Source organism: Trachypithecus francoisi, unplaced genomic scaffold (genome assembly GCF_009764315.1).
Source record: "Trachypithecus francoisi isolate TF-2019V2 unplaced genomic scaffold, Tfra_2.0 Lachesis_group12, whole genome shotgun sequence".
NCBI lineage: Eukaryota > Metazoa > Chordata > Mammalia > Primates > Cercopithecidae > Trachypithecus > Trachypithecus francoisi.
In genome coordinates, this window is record NW_022681457.1 from 48,353,954 (window position 1) to 48,381,197 (window position 27,244).

Genomic DNA, 27,244 nt, shown 5'->3' on the forward strand with positions numbered 1-27,244 from the left:
TCTTAGTTTAAGCAGAACCTTCATTAGAATTTTCAAGCAAGCCACAGCCAAAACTCAGAATAATCAAAACAGGAGATTATTCAGGAAAACTGGGAACAAAGTAGAATGCTAGGTATGGTGGGATATGGGAAGAACCCTGAGACCTTACTTTGAGACCTTGGCTATGCCCAGCTAGTTAAAGGGAAAATGGCAACTTTAGAAAATAAAGCTGACGTGTCACAGGAAAAAGAGTGGTAGAGGAGAAAATACTCTGACTTTGAATTCAGAAAAGAATAAATAGAGGTGAACTCTAGTCCCTTTTGAAGGCCCCAGGAAGATGAGTGCCTTTGCCAAAATAGTCTTTGAAAGCTCTTATTGAAGAATCCCTCTTGGGGAGAGCACTTGGTAAATGTCTGGGGTGGAGGGGAGCTCTTCTACTTCTCCTGTCTTGCCTGGGTTTTGAGTGAGTGGTTCTTAGGATTCAGAGGAGTAAGGTACAGGCTCTGTATAAGGCCAGGAAAGGCTTGTTTTGTTAATGGTTGGTTGGATACTTTTACTTTTCAAAGTGAGGAAGAGAGAAGAGAAGAGAGGTGAAGATCCCTCAGGATAGAAAGAGGCTGAGGCAAATTCGGGGCCAAGGAAGATCCACATTTGTGGAAAATTATTTAAAGAATGTTGCCAGCCAGGTGTGTGGTGGCTTAAACCTGTAATCCCAGCACTTTGGGGGGCCTGCGCAAGTGGATTACTTGAGCTCACGAGTTCGAGACCAGCCTGGGCAACATGGCAAAACCCTGTCTCTACAAAAAATCAAAAATTAGCCAGGCATGCTGGTATGCACCTGTAGTTTCAGCTACTCAGGAAGCTGAGGTGAAAAGATGGCTTGAGCCTGGGAGGCGGAGGTTGCAGTGAGCTGAGGTGTCACCACTGTACTCCAGCCTGGGTAATAGAACCAGACCTTGTCACAATAATAAATTAAAAAATAAATAAAGAATTGTCAGGTTCTAACTGAGGTCCTAGGGGAGTCAGTGGGTGAGTGGCAGGTAGCTAGAAAAACACTTGAGGAATCATAGACAGTTTCGACATGGCTTTACTCTCTCTCTGGGCATGAGTGAACCATATGGATAGTGTTAGCGGGGTAACTAGACCTTTTTCAGACAATAGTGCCTCCGATCCCTAATGCGCGCACGTGGCATGGTTACATAATGTGTGGGGTTATGCGCCTGCACTCCAAACCCACTGAATCATGCTGCACCAGAAGGCCACTTCAGCCTACTCCTGACTGAAGTACAGCCATATCACTTCCACTCCACCCCCTAGGCTGAGGGCCTCCTCCAGGCAGGGATACATGACCATAGGGGTCATGACCATGGGATACTGAATCCATATCCCACAACAACAATACAGACAGCAACAGCTCACTACTAGGGTCCCAGCTATGCTATTTAAAACTATTAGGGCCCAGCATAGGCCAGAGCCTGGGGAAATGCCACCGTCTCTGCAGGGGGTCATCAGTAAGGCTCTCAACTGCCTTAATCTCCCATGAGACCCCTTGCGGGGCAGCTGTTAAGTTCTGCTGATTGTCAGGGATAAAGGTACAAAACTGTGTTTCTAAAAGGACACAGGTACCACTTGGGCAGCAGTTATGATGCCTAAGGCCATTTGGTTTTGCCACACCACCTTTCTGATCTGATCAACCTCATCCATTAACAGAAGGAGGGCCACTCAGGTGTAATTCAGAGCCCAAGTGGTGTGCTCTACTAGAGCAGTAACTTGTGCTTCTACAGTTGTGACACCCGCTCCAGGGATAGTCATTGCCAAGGGGTAGAACCACCAGGGTGCTCGTTGCACTTGCAAAAACCAAGAGCATAGCACCTCCCAGTTACATAGACATCTGGGCAACATGGAGAGAACAGTGGCAGGTACATAAGGCCACTCCAAGGTACAACATCCAATCCAGTCATCTGGTAGGTAAGGCCATCCTGTGTCCCCACAGATCCATAAAGTCTCAGGGGCAAAAAGTCCATTGGGGCCTTACCTTGGTGGGACCGCTTGTTCCATCCTACCTTCGGTGGGGTGACACATGTTATGTTTGCGCAGGCCATGACAGGTACCCATCCATCCCACAGTGGTGTTACCCCAATGTTGCTCTATGCACTGCAGTGCCTGGGCCAGGGGTACTACATGTTCCCCCGCTAGGCAGCCCCACCTGTCATAAACGCTACAGGCCAGCCAGGGGGTGGGCGCACCATGGGTGTTGCAGCATCCTTTGTCCAAAGCTTGCCACTTCGCGTTCCAGGTGTCAGCCATGGGACCCCAAGTCTCCAACTATGTCCAGTTCTCTGCAGATGTAGGATGCATGTGCCAAGGCAAGCTATCTGCAGCTGCTGCTGGAAGGGTGGTGCAGATCCAACAGCTGAAAACATTGCTCACCTCAACATAGGTCCACAATGCAGTTGGAGCATGTTAACCTCTGTCAAAGTGACAGAGCAAGCACAGGTGCTAATGGGGGTAAATCACGTCCCTCAGGCAAAATGCGGGCTAACCTTTCATCCCTGGATAACAATGCAACCGCCAAGGGCTTTTGCCCTGGGCGATGGTACCACACCTTCTCAGCTCACTATGGTTTCTTTGAGTCCTGTATCAGTGCCAAAGTCACGGGGGAGTTCATAATAGGCCACATAGACAGTACATGTGTCCCCCAAGGAGGGCTCCTTCCCCGGCCGCCCCACCTTGAAAGCCAACCATGGGGGCCATGCATCAAACACCCATGGAGTGACACGCAAGTCACACTGCAGGCCCTCCCCCCAGGGAGCTGTGATGGCCAACCACCAGCAGGGGGGCACTTGGAGGATCCACACCCACAGCCAGGTTTTCTGTTCTCCTGCCTTCAAGGGTGTTGGAGCAGGCAACAACAGGTTACCGTTCCTCCCTGTATCTGGTCAGCGGAGGTCATCCCTGGTACGTATCTGCAACTGAATGGGACAGTGGCCCGGTGTAACAAAGCCTCCACTGGGACTGGGCCGCCTTTCAGTGGTCATCTATTCAAGGTTTGGAGCACCAGGTCCAGCCTTGAACTCCAGCACCACAAAGATGGGGGTGTGACATGCAAGCTTAATGCATTCTTCAGGAGCCTGTTATATCGCTCAATCATACCCACAGCTTGTGGGTTGTATGGCACATGGAGTCCCCACTTTATGCCCATTCGTTGTGCCCATTTTTGTACCTGTTGTCCAGTGAAATGTGTTCCCCTATCACTCTCAATGGCCAAAGGGTAACCACACAGGGCACATAAGTGTTGCAGGGCCTGAATGGTGTTCTGTTGGGTGACTACCCTGCAAGAGTAGGCGAACAATAGGCTTATGGCCATGTCCACAGCTGTTAGCACATGTGTGTACCCTAGCAGCTTCAGCAGTGGCCCAATGTAGTCTACTTGCCACCTGATCAAGGGCACTTGCCCTATCGTTACTGTTGTGTAACACTGGGCAGCTGCCTCTGATTAGGCTATGTCTGAGCACATGCTGGGCATTTCTGACAAGCCTCCCAAATATCTTGCATGGGCAGGGACAGATCCCAATGCATATTGACCTGTGATGTCAGTTTACTCCTGCACGTCCCAGTTTCTGGTGTAGCCACTCATGTAGGTGCCAACTCTAACCATCAGACCTTGGCCAAGACATCTGCCTCATCATTGCTGGGGGTGGCCAAAGGCCACTTCTGTATTTTCCTGGTAGTTAACCACAAGGTTAAACCTTGATAGACCACCCAACTATCCGTACAGATTACCATAGGTTTCACCTCCTTGGTGATCACCATACATACTGCTCTATGTTCAGCCTTCCGGCCTCTTTGTCTGTACCCAGTTTCAAACCATATGGTGTCAGTACTAGGTTGGACCGCAACAGGGGTCCAGGCAGCAGTAACACTTCGACTAGACCTTGGCCTCTTTGTCCATACCCAGTTTCAAACCATAAGGTGTCAGTACTAGGTTGGACTGCAACAGCGGTCCAGGCAGCAGTAGCACCTCAGCTAGATCCATCTGTGTACCATGCCACATCGGGAATGGGGAGACGCCCTTCCTTAAATGGTGAAGGCTCAGGGTCTAGGGGTGCCTCGGGCCTTATCTCGCATTAAGACTACAGGTCCCAAGACCTTTTGCAACTCTGCTGCTAAGGGGCTTGTACTCAGCATACTCCACCACTCCAAGTAGGTGCCCCACTTTGCCAAGGTGGATATCTGTGCCATCCGAGTGCGGGGGTTCATTACCCATGATGCACCCATCCTGCTATTGGGTAAGTCATTCGCACAATGACTGCAGCCCATCCTGTCACACTCTCACAAGCCTAAAGGGTGGCATATACAGCTGCTAGCTGTTTCTCTATCAAGGAATACCAGAGCTCAGCTCCCTTCCATAGGGATCAAAAGCCTAATGGCATTCTCAAGCGCTTCTTGTGCTGCCATCTGTGGTCACATGCACATCCAGCTCAAATAGGTACCCCTGGTCAACTACAACTACCCATAGGGCTTGTGCCGGCTGAATAGCCTGCTTGGCTGGCAGGAAGCCAGTCTCAGTCACATCATTCCAATCCGAGGTAGCTCCCTTCTTTGTTAACCAAATTGGTTAAATTGGGCACAAATGCCCACCAATATCCCAGGAGGCCCACAAAAGTTTGCAGGTGCTTCACCGTGGTGGGGCAGAGATATGCCTGAATCTTATCAATGATAACTTCTGGGATGGCCTTTGTCTCACCCAACCAGATAACTCCCAACAATTTGGCAGATAATCTAGGCCCTCGGACCCTGGATTCATTGACAGCCCAACTGCAGGCTGCCAAATGTTGCTGCAAGAGGGGCACTGCCACTTCTAAGTCTGCAAGAGAATCAGAGGTTAATATAATATCATCAACATAATGGAATAGGCGGGCCCCTTCTGGACATTGCCAGGTGGCTAAATCTGTGGCAACCAGACCATGACATATGGTGGGGCTATGCACATAGCCCTGTAGCAACACTGTAAAAGTTCATTGTCCCCCATCCCACATGAAGGTGAACTGTTTCTAGCTTTCTGGAGTGATGTCTATGGAGAAAAATGTATTGGTCGAGTTCACTACATAGTGGTACTGTCCCAGTTCTGTCATCAAATGGTCCATCAAATCCATTATTGATGGTACAGCTGCATGCAAAGGGGGTGTTACTTAATTTAGTTCCCTCTAGTCCACAGTCATCTGCCATGTTTCATCAGGTTTTCTATCTGGTCACACTGGAGAACCGTAGGGGTTGTAGGTACCACACACTATCTGCACCTCCTCCAGCTTTTTAATTGTCTCAGTTATCTCTGTATGCCCACCCAGGCTTCACTTTCACTGATCAGCCTCCATAACTGTCAGTGTAAGCAGGTTTGCCTGGAAACTTATCCAGGTTCCCATAAACAAGGCTGCAATCCATGCCAGTATCCGCCAGTGCCAGCACCCACTGTACATTGGTGGGGGAGCAGTGGATCGCTAATTCCACATGTGGCCTCCAGTCATCTAGTGTCCCCACAAGCCGGGGACCTCAGCCAGTTCCCTAATCAAACAGAAAAAGGCTCTACATTTCCACCTGGCTGCAGCAAGTAGTCTTTGAGCTAAAGCACCCAGGTGGGACCAGGTGGCACCGGGTGGTGCAGCAACATCTTTCTCCCCCTTGGGCATTTTCTGGAATTGCTGCTCTGAAGACAACTATCTTCATTAAGTTAAGAGTACTTCATTGGGCTGCTTATCAATTTTCTCTCATCGAATCCCGGCCAAAATCAAATCTATCTACATCTGTGAGCATGTCACTCATTGCGGCCCCCTTTTCTCCCATGGTGGGCCCCTGTGGGCAAGACGTCTTCCCCTTCTTTACGGGACCCCTAGGTCCCACCAATGGCCTTCTGCTTCTCCAAGAGCCGCCACAGCAGTAGTCACTTCATGTATGCAGCACCCTACGTATGGGGTGAGGACAGCAGCTAGAAAGCCAAAGGCACTTGGGAGCACACAACCCAACACCAGATCCCTCATGTGGGAGGTGAAATATTCATCATCTGGCCCCCTGGGTATTCAGGTCAAACATAGTGTGATGGCTAATACTGAGAGTCAACTCGCTTCAGTTGAAGGATACAAAGTATTGATCCTGGGTGTGTCTGTGAGGGTGTTGCCAAAAGAGATTAACATTTGAGTCAGGCGGCTGGGGAAGGCAGATCCACCCTTAATCTAATCAGCTGCCAGCGAATATAAAGCAGGCAGAAAAACGTGAAAAGGAGAAAACTGGTCTAGCCTCCCAGCCTACATCTTTCTCCCATGCTGGACGCCTCCTGCCCTAGAACACTGGACTCCATGTTCTTCAATTAGAGACCCGGACTGGCTCTCCTTGCTCCTTAGCTAGGAGACAGCCTATTATGGGACCTTGTGATCGTTTAAGTTTTAATACTTAATAAACTCTCATTCATATATATATATCCTATTAGTTTTGTCCAAGAGAACCCTAATACACATAGTCTGCCGCATACTCATCTCCCAGGTGACTTACACCAAATTGGCATACAATTGCCATTTACTCATGGTTTCAAGTATTTCATTGGCGGTGTTCCACACAGTCCGTATGGCTGCCCATAGCCACTTAATCTAGGTGTGGTCACCTTGCCCGTGTGTCAGCCACCAGCTAACCTGCCACTGCTGATGGAGGGAGGGGTGAGTCGTGATAGAGACCATCTTTTCCATCTCAGAGGCAGAAGAGGAGATACTATCTGCTCCCTCATCCCACAAACGAAGCATCCAGATGAGCAGAGGTTCCCCTGGATACTGACGGCACTGCTTGCCTAACTCCCACAACTCAGTCGGGGTATAGGCAGTATCTGAAGTACGCTGCATTATGGTGGTGGGTCCATGAGCCTACCCTCGGGGCCCCAATGGCTGCTCATGATCTACCTTCTGATGGGCCACTGGGTAAGCCCACAACAGGGGTTCTTCCTTCTTGGTATCTGACCAAGTGGGGGTCTCTGGCTGAGATAACCAACCCAGGCCTGCATCCACAGCAGCTTTTTAAATTACATTTTATTTTTTTGAGACAGGGTCTCTGTCACTCAAGCTGGAGTGCCATGGCACAATCTCAGCTCACTGCACCCTCCACCTCCCAGGTTCAAGCAATTCTCCTACCTCAGCGGCCCATGTAGCTGAGATTACAGGGGCACACCACCACACCTGGCTAATTTTTGCATTTTTAGTAGAGCCGGGATTTCACCATGTTGGCCAGGCTGGTCTCAAACTCCTGACCTCAGTAATCCACTCACCTTGCCCTCCCAAAGTGCTAGGATTACAGGCGTGAGCCACCCCACCTGGCCCACAGCAGCTTCTAATTCCTTTTCCAAGCTCTGTAGCCAGCACTTCAGGCACCCCACCTACACCTGGAGGTCCCCATTCATGGCAGTTTCTAACTCTTTTTCTGAGCTGTGTAGCCAGGCCTCAAGGTGCGCTGCCTGCACCTGGAGGGCCCTTACCTGCATTGCATCCCTCAGGGACTGGGTGTGTACTTCTTGTAGTGCAGTCAAAGATGCCCATCCAACTCTGCCAGCAAAGGCTCATTCCTCAGTGTCTGTGCTTCCAGATGCTTCAGCACCTTCTCCATGCTCATAGAGGACCCAACTACTGCCACCCAGATTTCCACTGGAACCCATCCAAGCAGAACAGCCGCCACAGGGTACCACAACCCATGTTTCAGCCACATGGCCAACCTGGAATCAATGGGAGACCAAAGGCTCACTCTCCTCAGGATCCTGTTCATGATGCCAATTGTCAGGTTCTAACTGAGCTCTGAGGGGAGTTGGTGGGCAAGTGGTGGGTAGCTGGAAAAACACTTGAGGAAACATAGACAGTTTTGACATGACTACTCTCTCTCTGGACGCAGGCAAGCTGTGTGTACAGTGTTAGCAGGATAATTATACCTTTTACAGACAATAATGGCTCCAAGCCAAGCACGAGCTCACATGGGTGATCACCTAATGCACCTCATGTCATGTGGTTACATAACGTGCAGGGTTGTGCACCTGCACTCCAAACCCACTGAGTCATGCTGCACCAGAAGGCCACCTCGGCCTGCTCTTGACTAAAGTGCAGCTATTTCCCTTACAAGAATGTTGCCATTTTCACTGCTAAAGTTTTATTTTTTTCTGTGATATAAGTACTGCTCCAGTTTCCCTAAAAACTCTTTAGTAAAGTCTAAAATGCTGCAAACACAATATATACATGTTTCTTTGAGAAATACTGTATTTGGAAATTTGGAAATACTGCATTTAAGACAATGTAGTGAAACACAGAAGCAGCAGGTGTGGATCTGGGAAGCAAGAGTTTTGAAAAGTCAAGCATCCAGGGTAGTTGCAGAAATTTAGGAGGGGCTTGATCTTCCACAGACCATGAAATTGACAAAGGCAAAAGTCAATTATACCTACTTCTCGGAGGAGTAAGATAACTCCAGCTGACAATACTGATAATTATACTAATTAATAATTACTGTAGAATCAGCTGCCATTTGTGAGGCATTTATGCATGCGACATTAAGAACCACAGCCTTATAAGCTTAAACTTGAACTACATTTTTGTCATTTGACTACCAATGACTCTAGGTCTCAGGTTATTTTTGTCATTGTTTCTCATTTTATCTCATCTCTTGTCAGTCAGCATTACGTTAAGGCCATTTGGGCAGGCAAAGAAGTATGATCCTTCCTCTTAATAAGCCTATAAGCTGAAGGGCTTTTATTTCACCCACACAGCAACAATATTTAATAGGGAGGGGAAAGGAAATTCCAAGAAAGTTGGAGGATGAAGACAACCTAACCTGTTGTCTGAGCTTTGTCTCCCTTCCTCACTGGCATTACAGTTACACCCTCCAACTGGCCCCCACTCCACCTGCGGCCTCCTCCCATTGACTTTCAACTCAGCAGCCAGAGTGGTCCTTACAAAAAGAACATCTGAAGGTCATACTATATCACTCTGCCACATTCACCACTGATTCCCCATTTTACAGAGTAAACTCCCATCCTTTACATAAAGTTGCAAGCTTTGCATGATCCATGCACCAGAGGCCACCTGGATGCTTTAGCCTCTCCAGATCCAGAGATTTCACCTCCTCTCTCACTCTGTTGTCTTGTGCCCACTCCACTGCAGCACCAGCCAGTCTCAGCCTTTTGCCTTTCTACCTGCTCTGTTTTACTCTAGGGTAATTGCATGATTCCTCCCCTCACTCCTGATAATCTTATCTGTGAGGCCTTCCTCATACCAGCTAACACAAAATAGGAAACCCCAACTTCCACCCTCTCATTGCCTCCCCACCTTATCTGATTTCTTATTCTCCACAATATGGTCACTAGATGCTACATTATATTTCTTTGTTGTCTCTCTCCCTTCTCTAGAATGTAAATTCCATCAGGCCGGGGACTTGGTTGGTTTTGTTCACTCATATCCAGCATGTAGAAAAGTACCTGACATCTAGTAGGAACATAGTTTTGTTTGTAGCAGCTTTATTGAGATATAATTGACACAATTTTACTTTTGAATGAATGAATGAACGAGTGTGCAAAAAGAGAGAGTAAGAAAAGTTAAGGGAGCAGTCCCCTGCTGAGTAAGGCAATCATTGAAAATTACTTGTTTGAGGCTATGTGTTGGAGATCACTGAGGAAGCATAAAAAAATTTTTTTAAAGTGCCCATTAAAACAATCTTATCATGCCTCACATATGATCAATAAGAAAATAGATGGATTGAACTGGGGTGGGGAGAGGGGCGGGGCAGGGTTTTAATAATAGAGAAGTGATTGTGAATTTTAGGATTTCAAAACCTACAGATCAGTGTTTTTGTTTGGTTTGGTTTTGCTTAAAAAAAAATCGCAGTTCTTTGCAGTTGTTTCTTTACAAAGAATATTTAAACTATGGTGTCACCATAGAAATGCATAACTAATGCAATGTTTTCCTCCTGAGTTCTGAAGAATACACAGGCCTTTTCCATAGAAGGTAAAAATGTGTTTAAAGACTGTAAAGACTACCTCTTTCTGGTGTAAAGGCTATAATCATGAAATAAATCCCTAGATATTTCCCAGGACCTTTCTTGACCCAGAGGTTACTTCAAGTATGGCCCAAGGACCAGTGGCGCCAGCCACATAAATAAATTTCCAATATATATTTCATTTATTAGGTTGAGTTTAGCGTAAGTTATTAATGTTTGTCATAATGATTTATTCATTCTTTATGGGCAGTCCTCACTTATTAAAGATGTCATTGATTGGCTGAAATTAACAATTCCCTGTTAATTCACAATTCATATTTTAGTGTTAACTATAAAATAAAACAAAGGCTGCATAAGTCACAAATTAATTTACATTCACATTGGAAATGTAAGGGAGCATAATGGAAGCTTAATAGACATGTAGAATATTGGTCTCATCTTGACCAACTGAGTCAGAATCTGCATTTGAATAGGTGATTCTTGGGTATAATAAAACTTGAAAAGCACTGTGTTAGACAGCTGTCGGTACATTTTGGAAGGGAAGTGTGTGCAGGCCCATTGTGTTGCTGAGAATTTATTTAGAGTTTCATAGCCCCAGATACCAGCACCCCAAGAACAGAAGGGGGAGCCCTAATCCCCCAGTTGCCAGTTGAAAAACTGGTTATAGTTACTTCCTGTTCTTCACAGGGCAGGCAATGTGAAATGGAGTATTAGAAGCAGCAGAAGTAGAGGAAGGAGAACAAAAAATACCTGCTGCCCCTTCCCGGTGGGGTTGCAAGCAAGAGGAGAATCTGGCAAATCCCTGGGGTCTCAGAAACATATGGAGGCCACTGTCAGAGCACCAAGCAATCAAGGGGAAACTAGGGAAGAACAGAGTCGAAATCTTGTTCTTCTACTTCTACTATACTGTTCTGAGTCTCCCTGGTTATTTTTCATCTCTAATAAATTTCCTACACTTCTGCTTTCTCTTTTTTTTTTTCTCTCAAAAGTAACAGTAGTAATAATGATAATATCTTATATCCACATGATGCTATATACTCTCTGGTACATAGTAGATATAGCAGTCTTTTACAAAAGGCAAGCTTGTGGCTGTTTTGCAAATGATAAATGTTCCATACACTTTCTCCGAATTTTCAATTGGGTTATCATTAAAAGTATTTCTTGTTTTTTATTCATTTTGGCAAATTTTGGAGGGTTTGGGTGTGTTTGTGTGCACACAAGATAATCTGTTGAGTTATTGCCACAGCGAATTGAATGAGGAAAGTGAGGAAAAATAATACCATTAAGTAGATCAACCCCCTTATTTTGAAGATGATAAAACCAAGCCAGAAGAGTTTAAGTGATGTGACTTGGATCCTACAGCAAGTGAATAAAACCGGTATCTCCCATTCTTTACATTCCACAGTACACTCTACTGATATGCATGGAATAAATTTTAGAGAACCTGTGAGCTAAATCTTAACCTTGTGTGCAAGACAGATCTCACCTAAATGGTCCTTTAAAAAAGATAGCTACTCTTACTATTCTTTAACTTTCACAGAAGCAGAATTTATAAGTTCCTGTGACTCATGAGATACAGTATGATTAAGAAGGGCTTTGAAAAGTGCAAAGCACCATACAAACATGAGAGATTGTTTCTAATAATGATTGGTGCCCATAAGCCTTTATTGCCGAGAGTGTCTTTGCAATATCCAAACTCAGTGCCTCCTTCTGCAATGTGAGACAGTCCCTGTTTTGTTCAATTTTGGAATATTTTCACCATTAGTTTCTCAAGCATCTCTCTCTGAAACCAACTGGTTTATCCTGACGTGCTCAATTATGAGTTTATGTTTCATTGTGTTTCACCTTTGCTCTTAATATCCATGCTTTGGCATGGTGGTAATTTGACAACACAAATGGCTTCCCAGACCCTATCTGGACCATCCACTTTGTTGCTTTGCTTTGAAAATGAGTCTAAATTTGAAGGAAATGGGATAAAGGAGGTAAGAAATGTACCATCTCGGCCCTTGGCAAACTCTGTGTTTTGTTTATATTCTTAGTCTTGACAATTTGTCTCACTTCTTTTCCGATTTATTTCACAGGGATTACATAAACTAACGTGGCCCATGAGCTGTGAAGCCCAACCGTACAGTGTACTACACTTTCCTCTTCTAAATGGGATTGTTGAAACCAAAGCCTGAGAGGAAATAATCCAAAATTTTCTTTGATTTCCCCAGGATGTCAAATCTCCTGACTTCTCTGACACCAACTGGATGTTTTATTCACTTAGACTGTGGGTCTGTACCAGCTGACTCCATGAAAAAAATAGACCCTTCTGGGGCCAGGTTGAACTACAGAGTCAAACAATTAACAAAGATTTGCTTTAGATTCTTCGGTTACTGAAATTGAATAATCTTATTTTCTTGAAAGCAGAATAAAAGCAAAGCAGATTCCTAGAGTTTATATAACTCTGAAATAAACACTTAAAAACTGTATTCCTCCTTTCTTTTCCTTTAGGTATATTTTCTTTCTCAGATATTATAAAATCTAAAATCTATGGCTATGACCAGTTAATTTTTGTTTAATGAAAGGATAAAAAGTTCACTTTATTGACAAAGTCACACTTCACAAAAAGATGCTGTGCTAGGTATAATTTCTAATTCCTTTAGTCAATTTCATTTTCTCCACCTTTTTAGTTTTGTCTGCTGTGAGGTCAGCCTGCTGAAAGAAGAAGGCAGTAAAAAGAGACCTTCAACTGGCCCAGTCCCAGGCCTGGTTGCTGATAACAAAAAGGGCTGTGAATTATAAGTTTAAAAAAAAGCAGATAGACAAGGGTGGATATCATGCCTAGACTCTCAACCCAGGCTAAGCAAAGCCTGAGTGAGCTTGTTGAGGTTTCAACCCAAGTGAAGCTGGACAAAAATTGTTCATTTGTGGCTGTTCTTTATAAAGTTGCATGCACTCTCTAGCCAATATTCTCCACCCTTACATCCCAAGGGAATCATCGTAATGATAAAAACAAGTGGAGAGAGTGCTGAATGTCAGTTCTTAATCACTCCCTCCCACAGCAAACAACCTATACAAGTGTCAAGAAAAATTTCTCTGGGTGTTGGCAAAAAGTCACTCTTGCAGTGTGCTTACGAGTTTAGGTTTTGAGCATGTTGCTTTATCGATGGGAATATTTTTATTCTTAAAATCACAAGAGGTTGGCATAAGAAAATAAACTGCCAAGGATATTTGAAATGAAGTGCATTGTTCTGCTCAATGAGTCACATTTACAGACAGAGCCTTTGGAGCTGCCACACCTCCGACCTTCTACTCTGAAAGACACAGTGAACAAGCAGAACAAAACCAGGGCTGGGAATTCAGTTCGGGAGAAAAGGCAGCTAAGCTGACCTTTGAACTTTAGGGTGAGACACTTGGGCAGCCACGTAATGACCAGCGTCATCTCATTCTCAAGGGAGAGCGCCATGCCCAAGCACTGCCTGTCAAGAGGGAGCAAGAGGGAAACTGTTCTAGAACAGAAGAGATGCCTTTTAGAAAACAAGAGTAGGGGAAAGAATTTTTACCCTATAATCCAGGCTCCTTCACTATCTGGTTTTATTTACTTCTCCTGACTCCATTCATTCAGTCATTCAACAGAGAGTTTACTGAGCTAGGTGCTGGGGAAGTACTGAATAAAAACAGACTCCATCCCTTCCCTCATACAGCAGGAAGCTGACAATCAATTATACAATATAAATGTGACACTGTTGCCATGATCATGCTGCAAAGGTGAGTTATCTGATGCTATGGAAGCATGAAAGAAGGGAATTCGACCTAGTTATGGAGCTCAGGCCAGGCTTCCAGGACACAGCTGGAATTTGAAGGAAAAGCAGGTGAGAAGAGGCATGAGAATAGGATTCAAACAAGACAGCAAGGGGAAAAAAATCCCAACATCTGTCAACATTGCAGTGCAATATCGAAGCCCAGGTTCAGAAGACTCCGACCTCGGTGTGAAGAAGAGTGACATCACACTGCCCATGAAGATGGACAGTAGAGCAGAAAAGAGACGATGTTGGTGAAATCCCTGTTGAGAGCAGGGACAGACCATTTCCTAACTGCTACACCTGCTACACTTCCTTCCCCAGACATTCAGAGACGGGGCCACAGCAGGGAAGAGTCTCAGGTTTTGCTTGCTGTGGAGCTCTGACGCTGTGAATAAAACTTTTTCTTTAGTTTTACAATAGCTGTCACTGTGCGGCATTTTTAAACACAAAGAAGAGGGAGAAACGAGGTTGCTAAGATAATTTAGTAGCTAAGACAGAACATGATATATTGAAAAACTGGAATTTGGAGTCAGTTGGTTCATTCTAGTATGATAATAAGACTCCCAACCTTGAACAAGTTACTTAGATTTTTTTGAACATTAGTTCTGTCACCCATAAAATAGGTATAATAAAATCCATCACTCAATAAATGTTAGTTTCTTCTCTCATTGGCTAATTTTCATAATCAGAATTTCCAAGACTCGGTGTTGTCACTTGAAAAGTATGAATTATACCTGCATCAGAGTATTGATATTTAAGTAAGTTCATTTGTAAACTTTAAAGCATGAGGTAAGTATCAGGTATTATGAAACAGTCATAAAATATTTGAGAAGGTTACTGTAGATTAGATCCTGTTTTTGGTCCTAGAGAAATGGAAGGTTGACTGAAGCGGGACCTTGCCCTTAGGAGACAGCTGAAGGAGAAGTCTATTCTTCCTGATGCAGAGAGAAAAGGTAGCAAGGCCAGAGGGAAAGGCCTGCACAGGTACCCAAGTTCCTGGCAGTTGGCCCTCCCTGGGGGATATCTGATACCTGAACCCCAGCCAGCCATCAGCTGAGAGCTTGCCCAGACTTTCTGACCCAAGAGCTCTAGGGACTGGGCTGCTGAATGGATTTCTAAATCTTCAAAATAAACAGCCAAGGAAATCTTACACCAAGTGAAAAATGACTTGAGGGCAGTAGAAAGTAGTTGTGCCAACTGGTTATGAGAATCGAGGAGAGGAAAATCACTATAGATTTCTGTGTTTCTACTGCAAGGGGATTGAACAGTCCAGATATACTAATTTCCTGCCCAGCCAGCCAGATTTCCTGCTTTTAAAGTCCTTTGGTCTTATTTCTCTCTTCTTTCTGAGAAGTTATAAAATGAATGAGGAGCAGAAGGTTTCTTGCCCAACCATGATTCAGGAGGCAGCGCAGCCACAGAACAGGCAAGTGTAGCATTGCCTAGAGGAAAAGGACTAGTAGAGGCAGGTCCCAGATGGATCCACCCCAGACTTTTCAAAGAAGACACCTCCTTCATCTTGTATTCTACAACCTTGCAAGTTCAGGAAGAAACCTTCTGCATCCACATTGAAAACCTGACACAATGTATGCAGCAGGCTCAGTGTGAGTGAACTGGAGGCTTCTCCACAACATGACCCAAAGAGGCATTGCAGGTCCTGTTTGCAACCTGAAGTTTGTGACTCTCCTGGTTGCCCTAAGTTCAGAACTTCCATTCCTGGGAGCTGGAGTACAACTTCAAGACAATGGGTATAATGGATTGCTCATTGCAATTAATCCTCAGGTACCTGAGAATCAGAACCTCATCTCAAACATTAAGGTGAGTGGAAATTATGAAACTGATACTAGTATACCATTTGATCAGACCTGTAGCCTTATTTAAAAAGCTAACTACCCTGCCTGGTTTGTATTTGAGTAGTAGAGAGAACAGCATTTTTAAAAGATAGTGCCACAGCGTTATGATTATGGCTAACTGAGCCAGTTTGCTCATCTAATTCTGTGTAGTCTCAGCTCAACAAAGTGTTGATCTAGCCCTCTCTTTTGTTATTGTTGGTTGCTACTAATTTCAGCTTTTTTGTTTTCCTATATGACCGTTTTTGGGGTAGCAACTTAGAAAAATAACAACCCATTGTGGCAACAAAGATTGAATATTTAACTAATGAATAAGCATGATAATGAGATGCTTGTTAAAATCATATTGCTTTCATCCTGAGGGTGAGAATTCTCAGGCAGAAAGGGTGAGAGTCTGTATGGTGGACCAAAAAGCAAAATTATTTCTTTTCACTTGAATGAGCTGTAACATAATTGACTATTTTTACTTTAATATGGCAAGGGAGGATCATAGCTCTATTATGTATGAGCCTCCTTTTGGTATTGCTCTAGTGAAATCAGTGTCGTCATAAGGTGTGGTCTTGAATGTACACACAGGTGTGACATGAAAAGGATTTGTTCAGTAAAAGCTTAAAAGCCTTTCTCAAAATTGGGAAAACTATGAAGGCAAGCACAGACATATAATTAGTGTCCTAAAATCTTCCAGATAGTCATTTAAAATTTTTAAAAATTTTTGCTCCTATATTTTCCCAAAGTCTAGGTCTCTTCAAAATATTTCAATATTTTTATTACTGTTTAAGCATACCAGAAAACCAAAACATACAGAATTTACAAGTGGTAAAGAAAGTTATTCTTTTGTCTGGCTATAGGAAATGATAACTGAAGCTTCATTTTACCTATTTAATGCTACCAAGAGAAGAGTATTTTTCAGAGATATAAAGATTTTAATACCTGCCACATGGAAAGCTAATAATTACAGCAAAATAAAACAAGAATCATATGAAAAGGTAAGAATCCAGGATTTTACTCAATGATCTGAAGGGGAAAACAAACACCAAAGTATACTGTGCTTTAACTATAAAAGTGAGAAGTTAAGTGAAAACAAATCATCAGTATTAACAATACAAATAATTTTATTGGGCAGAATGTTATCAACAAAATACATGAGAATAAATGAATGCAAATTGTTGAGTAAAAAATGAGTCAAATGCCGTTGCCTAAGTAGTTTCTCAGAAGATTTCTTTATTTTGTAACTTACGGAGTCCTTTCTGAAAAGTTTGGTTAAGGATCAAGAACTAATTTTATCTCACTGAGGATGAGCTACAAAGGGAACAGTTCCAATTATGAGTATACCCATTTACCATCCTGTCAGGAGCAATAAACATGCATGTCCAGACAGAAATATAAACCACCATGCATTTAAAAATATGACTGCCATCTCATGCCATGGTGTAGATTATCAGAATTTCACATTAACTCAAGTCCAGGATATTGTTTTAGGGGAATACGGAGATTAGAAGGAAGGAAGGAAGGATGTGGGGATGTGGGTGAGTAGGGGAATGGCTACCTTTTTTTTTTCCACCTATAGAAGAACTTCACCTTGAAAAGCTCTCATAAGTTGCAGATCATGATTAAGCACCCATGATGATGTCTAGTACATACTAGCATGCACACTGAAAATAAATGATAAATAATATAAATGGTAAATCACCGTTTGAAGTCAACTGTGAACAAGAGTCCATCGCAGCTACTGGAAGGACCAGAAGCAGAGGCACTGACAACTTAGCTGAGGGTTTCAGCCATGGAGTGGGTTTGAGACTGTAGCTACATCTCTAACAGAATGACTCAAACATGTGGTACAGCTTTTCCCTTTCCTTATTTCTGACCCTCAGTATGAAATTTCCTAAGTCTGTTTCATCCTTAGCTCTCCTTCGAAGCTACTCTGTCAGAAATTGAATGGTATAGCAATCCAGATAGGTACCCCAATGTCCTGAAGAAGTTAAAGAGCCTATGAAAAGCTGTTGACTTATGACCAGATGAAAGCATTTGAGAATGCTTGCACATGAAGATAGGAAAGGTGGGGGAACTGGGGTAAACTGGGAAGAGTTAGTGTTTAAGCTCCAACTAAGTGCCAGGCATTTAACATATATTATTTAATTATCACATAACTTAAAATTAATTTCTGTGATCACAAATTAAAACACTGGGGCTTGAATAAGGTCTGGACTTTGTCCCAAATCAAACAGCTGGTAAATTCCAGAGCCATAATTTGAATGTCTATTTGACTCCAAAACCCATGGTTTTTGCACTAAGCTTTGTTGTCTCTAGTTGTCGATAGAGATTTCATGCATCTATTTGGCCTTCAATAAAACTAAGAAGTACTGGAGACAACAAACACCAAAACCACGTTGCCATAGGTAATACTCTTGATCCTAATGGAGAGGAAAGAAATAAATAAGTAAAGCAAAAGTGAAAATATGAGTGAATGGAAAGACCAAAGGAAACAATAGTCACTGAATGCTGTTCATATATCTGTTGGATGCCAATTCTTTAACCTCAGAATGTCAGTTAAGCAAACACTTAGTGAATGATCATTATGTATGGGACCATGCCAGGCACTGCAGAGAACCCAAGGACCAACAAGGTAGTTCCTGTCCTTGCAAGTCTACAATGTGATGTAGGCAGGAATCAGGGAAGGGGGGAAGGATTAGGAAAAGTAGGTAAGAGCTAAATTACTGCGGTTTATAAGATATAAGGTAACCCCAAGCAGCATCTGAGTATTCCATTCCATGAAGGGCACTCTTTCCTTGTGGCCTCAGGACAAATTTTCAGACATAGGAATGAGGTTTTATCCAAGTGAGGACTCTCCAAGAGCATGACCTCTTCAGTCTTTTCTGTAGGTACTTCCTTGTAATGACTTCGGCTTGAATTCTTATCTTTCTAAAAATAAATGTTAATTATTATAAAAGTAATTTATGCTCATTTTAAAAATTAAATAATGTAGAAATATGGAAAATAAAAATAAAAATATTATTGTCCTCTTCTCCTCAGTGGCACACACAGACATAGATGCACAACATATATACACACATACAACATATATACATATTGTACATATAGTGATAATTATGTGTATTGGATCATATTAAATCTATTTTTCCAAAATCAGCTTTTTAAAAAACTTAACAGCATATTTAACTTTTAAGGGCATACCCAGAACAATATGTTATCTTTCTTCCTAAAAATAAAAGAAACAATGTTATATATAACATTTTATTGTCTTGATAGTTATATGAGTAGATATTTCAGTTTGGGACTTCAAATATGTTTTAGCAACAGTAATGGAAGTGGTCAGGCCATAAGATGAAATATAACTTCATTGGAATAATCGTTTTGCTGATCTAATTGGTTACAGGAAATAAAGGACAAATTTTCAAAGAAATAATGTTCTATTGTCTTACACCAGTAAAATAACCCACAGAAAGTTGTTCACAAAAGGCTGTAACATTTTACAGCCTTCTGAGTGGTTCTGAATGATGTATAAATGCTTTTAGAATTTCTTCAAATATTTTAATTACATTTTATAGTCTTGTTATATCAGACTTTTATAGGATTGACTTTTGAGAATATTTTAATCTGGAATGTGGAAAGATCAAATGGAAGTAATGAAGTTCCATAAAAATTTGCTAATCTTTTATAACATAGACCTTTTTGGAAGTCCCAAGTGATTTTATTGATATGTAGGCGTGGGTGCATTTTAAACTCCATCCACAAGGCATTTTTCTTCAATTCTGTTTTTAAATTGGGGTATAATTACATACGATAAAATGCACATATGTTAAGTGTACAGTTCAAAGTGCTTTAATGAATGTATACATTTGTGTCACGAACATCAGAGCTGAGAAAGTATTACGAGGCATTTCTTTTAATGTAGGCAAATGTCATAGTGACTGACTGGCATGGGGCACATGGAGATGATCCATACACCCTGCAGTACAGAGGATGTGGAAAAGGGGGAAAATACATTCATTTCACACCTAATTTCCTACTGAATGATAACTTAACAGCTGGCTATGGATCACGAGGTAAGTGGGACCAATAAAACAATAGCCATTGAATGGTACTACTTATAATATTCTGTGCTTGGTGCTGAAAGGGACTCACTCACAAAACCGGAAACTTGTCAAGGACTTATCATTCAAATGGGGAGATAGGCCTTATGCCCATGCAAAGATGAGGGGCTAAAGTGAACCAGAAAGAGTTCAGCATCAGATTAGTGGCCCAGAGAGGAGTGCTATAAGAATTCAGTCAAGGAAAGGTCATTTAGAGCCAAGGGTGGTCAAAAATGGCCTCACAAAGGAAAAGGTCTTCAAGGTTGAACATCATTTTGATAAATGGAAAGAAGGGAGAAAATAGTGGGAAGACTATGAAAAAAACTGTGGCAGCAGAAAAATCATGTAGGAGAGACAGAGACCCCGATGATGGTGCAGGGAGACTGTGGGCAGTGGGAGAAAATGCTGAAACGCACATGAGGGCAGTTGATGCACTAAAATGGCCACATTTTCAAGTCACCACTCAAGGTTTCTAAGCACAGGAGTGACTCCATCAAAGCAGTGTTTTAAGATTAATCTGGCTTCCTCTGATCAATGAGGGAGAAACTGGGTATCAGGAGAATAACTGGGAGAATTGGAGATACAAGGTCACAAGACTTAAAAATGGGTGGAGACCGTGAGATGGGAAGAATAGTAATAAGGACAACGAAGATGTCGTATGTGCTGCCGCTCTGTGGTTTGCTTTTCAAATGTTATCATACTGAATTCTAGCAACTCTAAGTGATGAGAAATATTCCAGAGATAAAAAACAAAAAGAGGTCTGAACTGCTACAGAAGGAAAGGCAAGAGGCATGTAGAGACAGCATTAAGGAACAAGGCACACACCAGGTTTTTGTCAGACATGGAAAAAAACCAGCTTAAAGAAGAAATCCCACAAGTCTGGATCTAGGCAAGTTCATGGTGAAGAGCAGTGGACTATGCCAGGGAAAGTGGTTCAGCCTGTGGTTAGATATTGATGGCTGGAGTTTGACAGAGAAGCCAGGGTTATAGGCCTTGGGACTGGTATTTAGTGAGTGAGATCTGAAGGAGAAAATAGTGAGCACAGTTTGCCAGTCAAGGACTATCTATCCCAATCTTTATTTTTTGTTTTTGATTTAACTTAACAGTAGTGCCTTTCAAGTGATGTCTTAATTTTCTTTTTTATCCCTAGTTAAATCTAAACTAGGGTTTTGTTAACGAGGATTTTGTTATCCTCTGTATAGTTAGCAGGAAGTGGAGTGACACACTCCACAAAATACACTTTACAAAACACTTTATAAATCTTTAGAAAAATGTAGTTTTTTTTTCTTTCCTGGTAACCATGAGATGCTGATAATCTCTGCTCAAGCATGATTTCATCAGTACTTCTAAATTTCATGAGTAGGCACAATCTTTCCCTCAACACTCACGGCTTGGACTGTTACCCTCCCTTCCTTTGTCTCAAGATCCAAAAATTACACAATATGCCACAGCCTGAGTCAACTCAGCACACACTTCCTGAGTTCCCAGAACTTAAAATAATTCAGAAAAAAGAAATGTGTGCTTTGGGAGGGGAGTTCATCTGGAAAGCTTATATGGGAAAGTTATGGTCTGAACTTCGAAAGGAATGTAAGATTTAGGGAGAGAGAAAGTTCTAAGGGATCTCATGCTGAGGATGGGGGTTTCCCTGACCTAGGAGCTGTAAAATACACATAAACATGGAGAATAAGGGATAAAATCAAAGAGAAAGGACCATCCAGGCTGGTCCTTCCCTGGGAGAGAACATTCTGTAGTCTCCTTTTTTGCTCCTTCCTCCTTCCCTAGCTCCTAGGTTTCAACTATTGCTCTAGATAGAAGAATTACCTGCAAGAAAAAAGGCAGGTCTGCTTCGATAGCTCAGACAGAAGATTAGGAAAGCTTTATTTGCCTATCTGGATATGCTTCTTTCCCTTTCTCCAAACCCTGAACTTAGAGGCCTCTGCGAAGCTGAATAGAAACCTGTCGGGCAGCTTCACTGGGGAGATGAGAGGATGTGGGACTACTCACTAGCTTCAAATAGATGTGCAACAAGTAAATTACTGCATTTACAAGACCAAACATATTTTCATGCTGCCTTTTTTATGATGGTAGGTGGTGAAGTAGGAGGAAATGTGAATAGGATAGGGGAGATGAAAAGGGGAGAGAGGGAAGTAACTTAAACTCTTTGGAATGAGTATGTGTAGTCAAAACATGTTCTTCACTAGTTAACAAGGCACATTGCTGAGATTTTAGAAACTCAAAAGCAAAAGCTCTTTCTTCCACAGGCCGAGTGTTTGTCCACGAATGGGCCCATCTCCGTTGGGGTGTATTTGATGAGTATAACAATGACAAACCTTTCTATATAAATGGGCGAAATCAAATTAAAGTGACAAGGTTAGTACTTCTTTTCATGTTGTAATTCATTATTTATTTGACTCTAAAATTGCTTATAACTTAAGCAATTAAATTATTGCCTAATTTAAGCAATCAATTTAATTGCAGCTAAAACTTAGTTGACAAGAAAGAGATCCTTTCATTTTTTCAGTTCTTAAGTTATATGGCATTTTTCTTTCAATTGGTATTTATGTGGTTCAAATATCAAAACAATATAAAAAGTGACACCTGTAGCTGTCTTGCTCGCAGCAGTATCTTCACTGTTTCCCCTCATGCCCTCTAGGTAACCACTGTGATTAGTTTCTTGTTTATTTTTTCAGTATTTCTTCAGGCAAATTCAAATGAATGGAAATATATGTTTTTCTTCGCTCTGTGTTTTTTAATTGCATAGGGTTCCATTATGTGACTGTACCATAATTTATCCAACCAGTCTCCTCTTGATGGACACTTGGGTTGTTTCCCATCAACAATTACTGGGTCAAAGGGTGATTTGGGTAGCTATTGAATGCTTCTTCTCCTAAAAGTGGCCCTGTTTTTCATTCCCATCAACAATATTTGAGATTGCTTATTTAGGAAAGAATCCTGTTAAATATCATCATTACATATTCATTCTCTTTTTTTTCCCTGATACCAAGTGGAAATGAACTCAAAGGAGCGCTGACCCAGGATCTTGCCACTCATGTCCATCTGGATTTCCTGGTATCTTTTGCGTTGACTCTATTTAGTTGTTAAAGCCCTTGTTAATACAGAGCCCCTCCATCAAGATAAAATGCTTTAAAATAAAATAGAGTGCATTTCTAAATTAGTAAACTTTCTTAATAAAGCAGTTTTTTGTTTGTTTTTGTTGTTGTTGTTGTTTGTTTTTTGAGACGGAGTTTCGCTCCTGTCGCCCAGGCTGGAGTGCAATGGCACGATTTCAGGTCACCGAAACCTCTGCCACCTGGGTTCAAGCAATTCTCCTGCCTCAGCCTCCTGAGTAGCTGGGATTACAGGCACCTACCACCACACCTGGCTAATTTTTGTATTTTTAGCAGAGACGGGGTTTCACCATGTTGGCCAGGCTGGTCTTAAACTCCTGACCTCAGGCGATCCACCTGCCTCAGCCTCCCAAAGTAATGGGATTATAGGTGTAAACCATAGCGCCCCGCCAGCAGAGCAGTTTTTAAAGGTTTGTATATATATCTAGCAGGCTACAATCCTTGAAACAATTATATGAGCTAGTCAAGAAGAAACATAAGTGTTTCTAAAATAGACCTAATTTCCAGTTTCTCTTTCCATTTTTAGGTGTTCATCTGACATCACAGGCATTTTTGTGTGTGAAAAAGGTCCTTGCCCCCAAGAAAACTGTATTATTAGTAAGCTTTTTAAAGAAGGATGCACCTTTATCTACAATAGCACCCAAAGTGCAACTGCATCAATAATGTTCATGCAAAGTTTATCTTCTGTAAGTATGCCCTTGGAATGACACACTCTTGCAGGATTCCTTCTCTTCCCATGTTTCAAGTATTTCAATTATAAGACAATTAAGATGCACTATACTTTAGAACTTGGGGGACCCTAGAGTTCATCTAGTTTTTATTCCACAGATTTAAAAATTGAAGCTCCCAAGATAATTACCAAAATGATACCTTTAGGAAAGTGACTATTTGCTTTCCTGGGAGGTTTAACAAAGGGACTCTGGGGACCACAAAATAAATTGTTCATATGCTGGTATTCTTGTATCCTTTCATAAGCAATTACATTGGGTTAATGAGAGTGATATAACAAATGGTTATAATTCTCTCGTTTGAGGTAGCAGGCCACTCTGTATTTGAAATGCATTTCCTAAATCTCTTTACTTTGTTTTGAATAGTCTAGAACTTAAGGTAAGGTATCACCAGGGGAAGTCAACCAACTCTGCTTTGCAGAAACCCGACCTTGTCAATATTCCATGCTAACTAACTGACAAGAGACTAGCATATAAATCCAGAATATTATTTTAAAAATTATTAATTAAAAAGCATACTCTGTCGTGGGGATCTCATACGTGCATCCTCTGGCCAACTTATTTTCTCTCTGGATGAAGCAGACTGGAACAGCCAATTCTCACCAGATGCAGAGTCAGAGAGCATGGAATCAGAAAGGAGGGAGTTAGGTGATTCAGAGGTTAGTAGCATCAGCCTTCATGACCTGATATATCTCTCTAACTTCACAAAAACCTGTAAGTCACATCTGTGGGTCATCTCTTCACAGATCTGGGGGTACAGCCCACACAGGCCTCTGTGGAGTTTTCTCTTTGTTTCCATGGCTGACCAATGCCCCTTGGATTGACATGCTATTTTATTTCACTCTGGTTTAGTCAGAACTAAGAGTTATTTTGTAACTTTAAGGTAATTTTTCATATTTCTTGTCCCATCCATTATGTTTCTTATTTACAGCTTTAATATCTGATACTAACGTAATGCATTTGATCCACATTATTTGTGACTAGGTACTATCTTCATGATGTTTTGAAAGACCTACTCATAAATATCTTGTCAGAAAAGTTTTACAATCCCATAACCATAGTCATGAAATGGAAGAAAAAGAGTTAAACAACGCAAAGCAAAATCAGATTCTGTTCCAGTCCCCACACCTTCCTAAGAAACTCATATCCTTGAGCAGTTATCAACCTTTCAAAGCTTCAGCTTTCTCTTCTATGAAATTAGAGCTGAGACAAGACAGGCTATTCAGTTGCTTCTAGCTCTAAATTTCCATGGCTGTGTTAACAGGAAATATCAACTCTTTGTAGGAATAGAGCCACTGGGAATAGATGGTTATGCCTTACTTAGCAATGCAAACCACATTTTTAAGTGGGGGATTGACATAGGTTCAGTATTATTCAGTGAATTATATCTATATTTCTGTAAATTATATCTATTTTCCAAATTGAGTGAGAGGTGGGGGCATCAGGAAGTAAATTTGTTTATCCCCTTATCTATTTTTACAGAGATCAATATTTGAGGTAGAAAAATATATATTGACTGATCAACAAATAAAGGCGCAGTGGTCATTAAATATTATTCCAAGGAGTAGGCTTGGAATAGGAGTAGGTCATGATAACTTCTCCTGGCTGTTTTCTTAACACAATATTGTGCTAAGGGAGGAAGGAAATGGTTTTGTTTTGTTTTTCAAGACTAAGATTATGTGTATATATACACATACATGGTTTGTTATCTAATACCAAAAAACTTTAATAGAGACTGCTCTCAGACCGCAAAGGTGCTAGTGTTTCCAGCAAGAAAGCCAAGGTTTATTTGTAAATTTGATGTCATTCTTGAAGGAAAGAGGTATATCACTGTACCACTGTTGATTTCTTTTCTTTCAGTTCACCTTTTCTTTTACCTATACTTCCTTGAGAATGAGAACTATATTTGCTTTGGGAGACGTTCCTTTCTTTATTAACGATGGTTTTTCTTTCCAGGTGGTTGAATTTTGTAATGCAAGTACCCACAACCAAGAAGCACCAAACCTACAGAACCGGATGTGCAGCCTCAGAAGTGCATGGGATGTAATCACAGACTCCGCTGACTTTCACCACAGCTTTCCCATGAATGGGACTGAGCTTCCACCTCCTCCCACATTCTCGCTTGTACAGGCTGGTGACAAAGTGGTCTGTTTAGTGCTGGATGTGTCCAGCAAGATGGCAGAGGTAACATTTTGAACAAAAATGAATGTAAACATTCATCATTTTTTCTATCAGTTCTTTATTATTTTATTTTATTTTAAGTTCCAGGGTACATGTGCAGGACGTGCAAGTTTGTTACACAGGTAAACGTGTGCCATAGTGGTTTGCTGCACCTATCAACCCATCACCTAGGTAGTAAGCCCCGCCTGCATTAACTATTTATCCTGATGCTCGCCCTCCCCACTGTCACCCAGGCTGGATGGAGTGCAGTGGCACAGTTTCAGCTCACTGCAGCCTCGACCTCTAGGGCTCAAGTGGTCTTCCCATCTCAGTCTTCCAAATAGCTAGGACTGCAGGCGCGGGACACCACGCCTTTTCTATCAGTTTTTAATTATTTTTATTTTCGGGAGGTAAAGGTGAGAGTTGGAGGAGGCAAAAGGTTTGGAATAGTCAAGGACATCCTATTTTTCGGGGGTTGGGAGGAACAAATTCAGAATGTGGCCAAAAGTTGAGATAATGCAGATAAATGAAATCCACAGATAATTTCTAACCCTTATTTTTGCTACTAATTGAAACTCTTTCCAACCAAGATCCTTTTCCATAATTCTTACCTATAACGATCCAAAATTCTATATATAATGAAAAGTTGCTGCTGGCTACATTCTACTTACAGGTAAATATCCCTGGTTGAGGAAGTAGACTGTGAATTTGCAGTGAAAGTGAATGTTCATTATATGGCTATTTTCCACATCATTGTGTACAGAAGACCATATCTCAGTTATCTAGCAATCTAGCAGCCTCCAGCTGCTTTAACTGATTAAAGTCTTAGTCTCCACAATCAGGCAGCTGTGTTTTAATCCTGGCTCCTTCACTACTGTGTAATATGTCTTTGTTATAAAGAGCATGATGGCCTCTTTGAAGCGGTTTTCTCATCTGTAAGACAGGGATAATAATGCCTACTTTTATGAGAGTCAGCTTTTAAAGTTTTAGGAAATCTGCAAACCAGTAATTAAATGTAGTTATTAATAACAATTAAATTATATAAGCTTACAATAAAATATATGAAAACAAATATACAAAATACTCAAAACTCATCAATTCTTAATTTTTCCTACTATTTTTTACTATTATCTATGCCCAGGGTTAGCAAACTATGTCCCACTACCTGTTTTGCATGGCTCACAAAATAAGGACAGGTTTACATCTTAAATGGTTAAAAAAAAAAATCAAGAGGCTTTTTCGTGACATGTGAAAATTATATGAAATTTGCCCACAAATAATTTTATTGGAATATAGCAATGCTCATTTGTCAACATATTATCTACGGATACTTTATTGCTACAGTGGCAGAGTTGGGGAGTTGCAACAGGGAACTTATGGCCAACAAAGCCTAAATTATTTACTATCTGGCCCTTCACAAAAAACTTCTGCTGATCCCTGAGCTAAATTCTTGAGGTTATTTCTGGTCTATTGCATTTGTATGGATGTGCCACTACAGTTTCGTCCTAACTGTGC

The 27,244-nt window shown here is 41.8% G+C and overlaps 2 protein-coding genes across 4 annotated transcripts in view; one reads left to right on the forward strand and one right to left on the reverse strand.

Moving 5' to 3' along the window:
- Positions 1 to 7,593, reverse strand: part of ODF2L (outer dense fiber of sperm tails 2 like) — a 65,858-nt gene extending 58,265 nt beyond the window's left edge. The window contains exon 1 of the mRNA XM_033225469.1: positions 7,490 to 7,593. Within this exon, the coding sequence (XP_033081360.1) occupies positions 7,490 to 7,574 (85 nt within the window). The 5' untranslated portion in view covers positions 7,575 to 7,593. The remainder of the gene's footprint in view (positions 1 to 7,489) is intronic.
- A 7,615-nt stretch (positions 7,594 to 15,208) lies between these two features.
- CLCA2 (chloride channel accessory 2) overlaps positions 15,209 to 27,244 on the forward strand; it is a 32,618-nt gene continuing 20,582 nt past the window's right edge. For 2 of the 3 annotated variants that reach the window (XM_033225474.1, XM_033225476.1), the window contains exons 1-6: positions 15,213 to 15,590; positions 16,471 to 16,608; positions 19,536 to 19,686; positions 21,975 to 22,083; positions 23,368 to 23,527; positions 25,526 to 25,753. In XM_033225474.1, coding sequence (XP_033081365.1) covers positions 15,405 to 15,590; positions 16,471 to 16,608; positions 19,536 to 19,686; positions 21,975 to 22,083; positions 23,368 to 23,527; positions 25,526 to 25,753 — 972 coding nt within the window. In that variant the 5' untranslated portion in view covers positions 15,213 to 15,404. Of the gene's footprint in view, positions 15,591 to 16,470; positions 16,609 to 19,535; positions 19,687 to 21,974; positions 22,084 to 23,367; positions 23,528 to 25,525; positions 25,754 to 27,244 lie in introns of all 3 variants that reach the window. The other variant, XM_033225475.1, reaches the window with a different exon arrangement.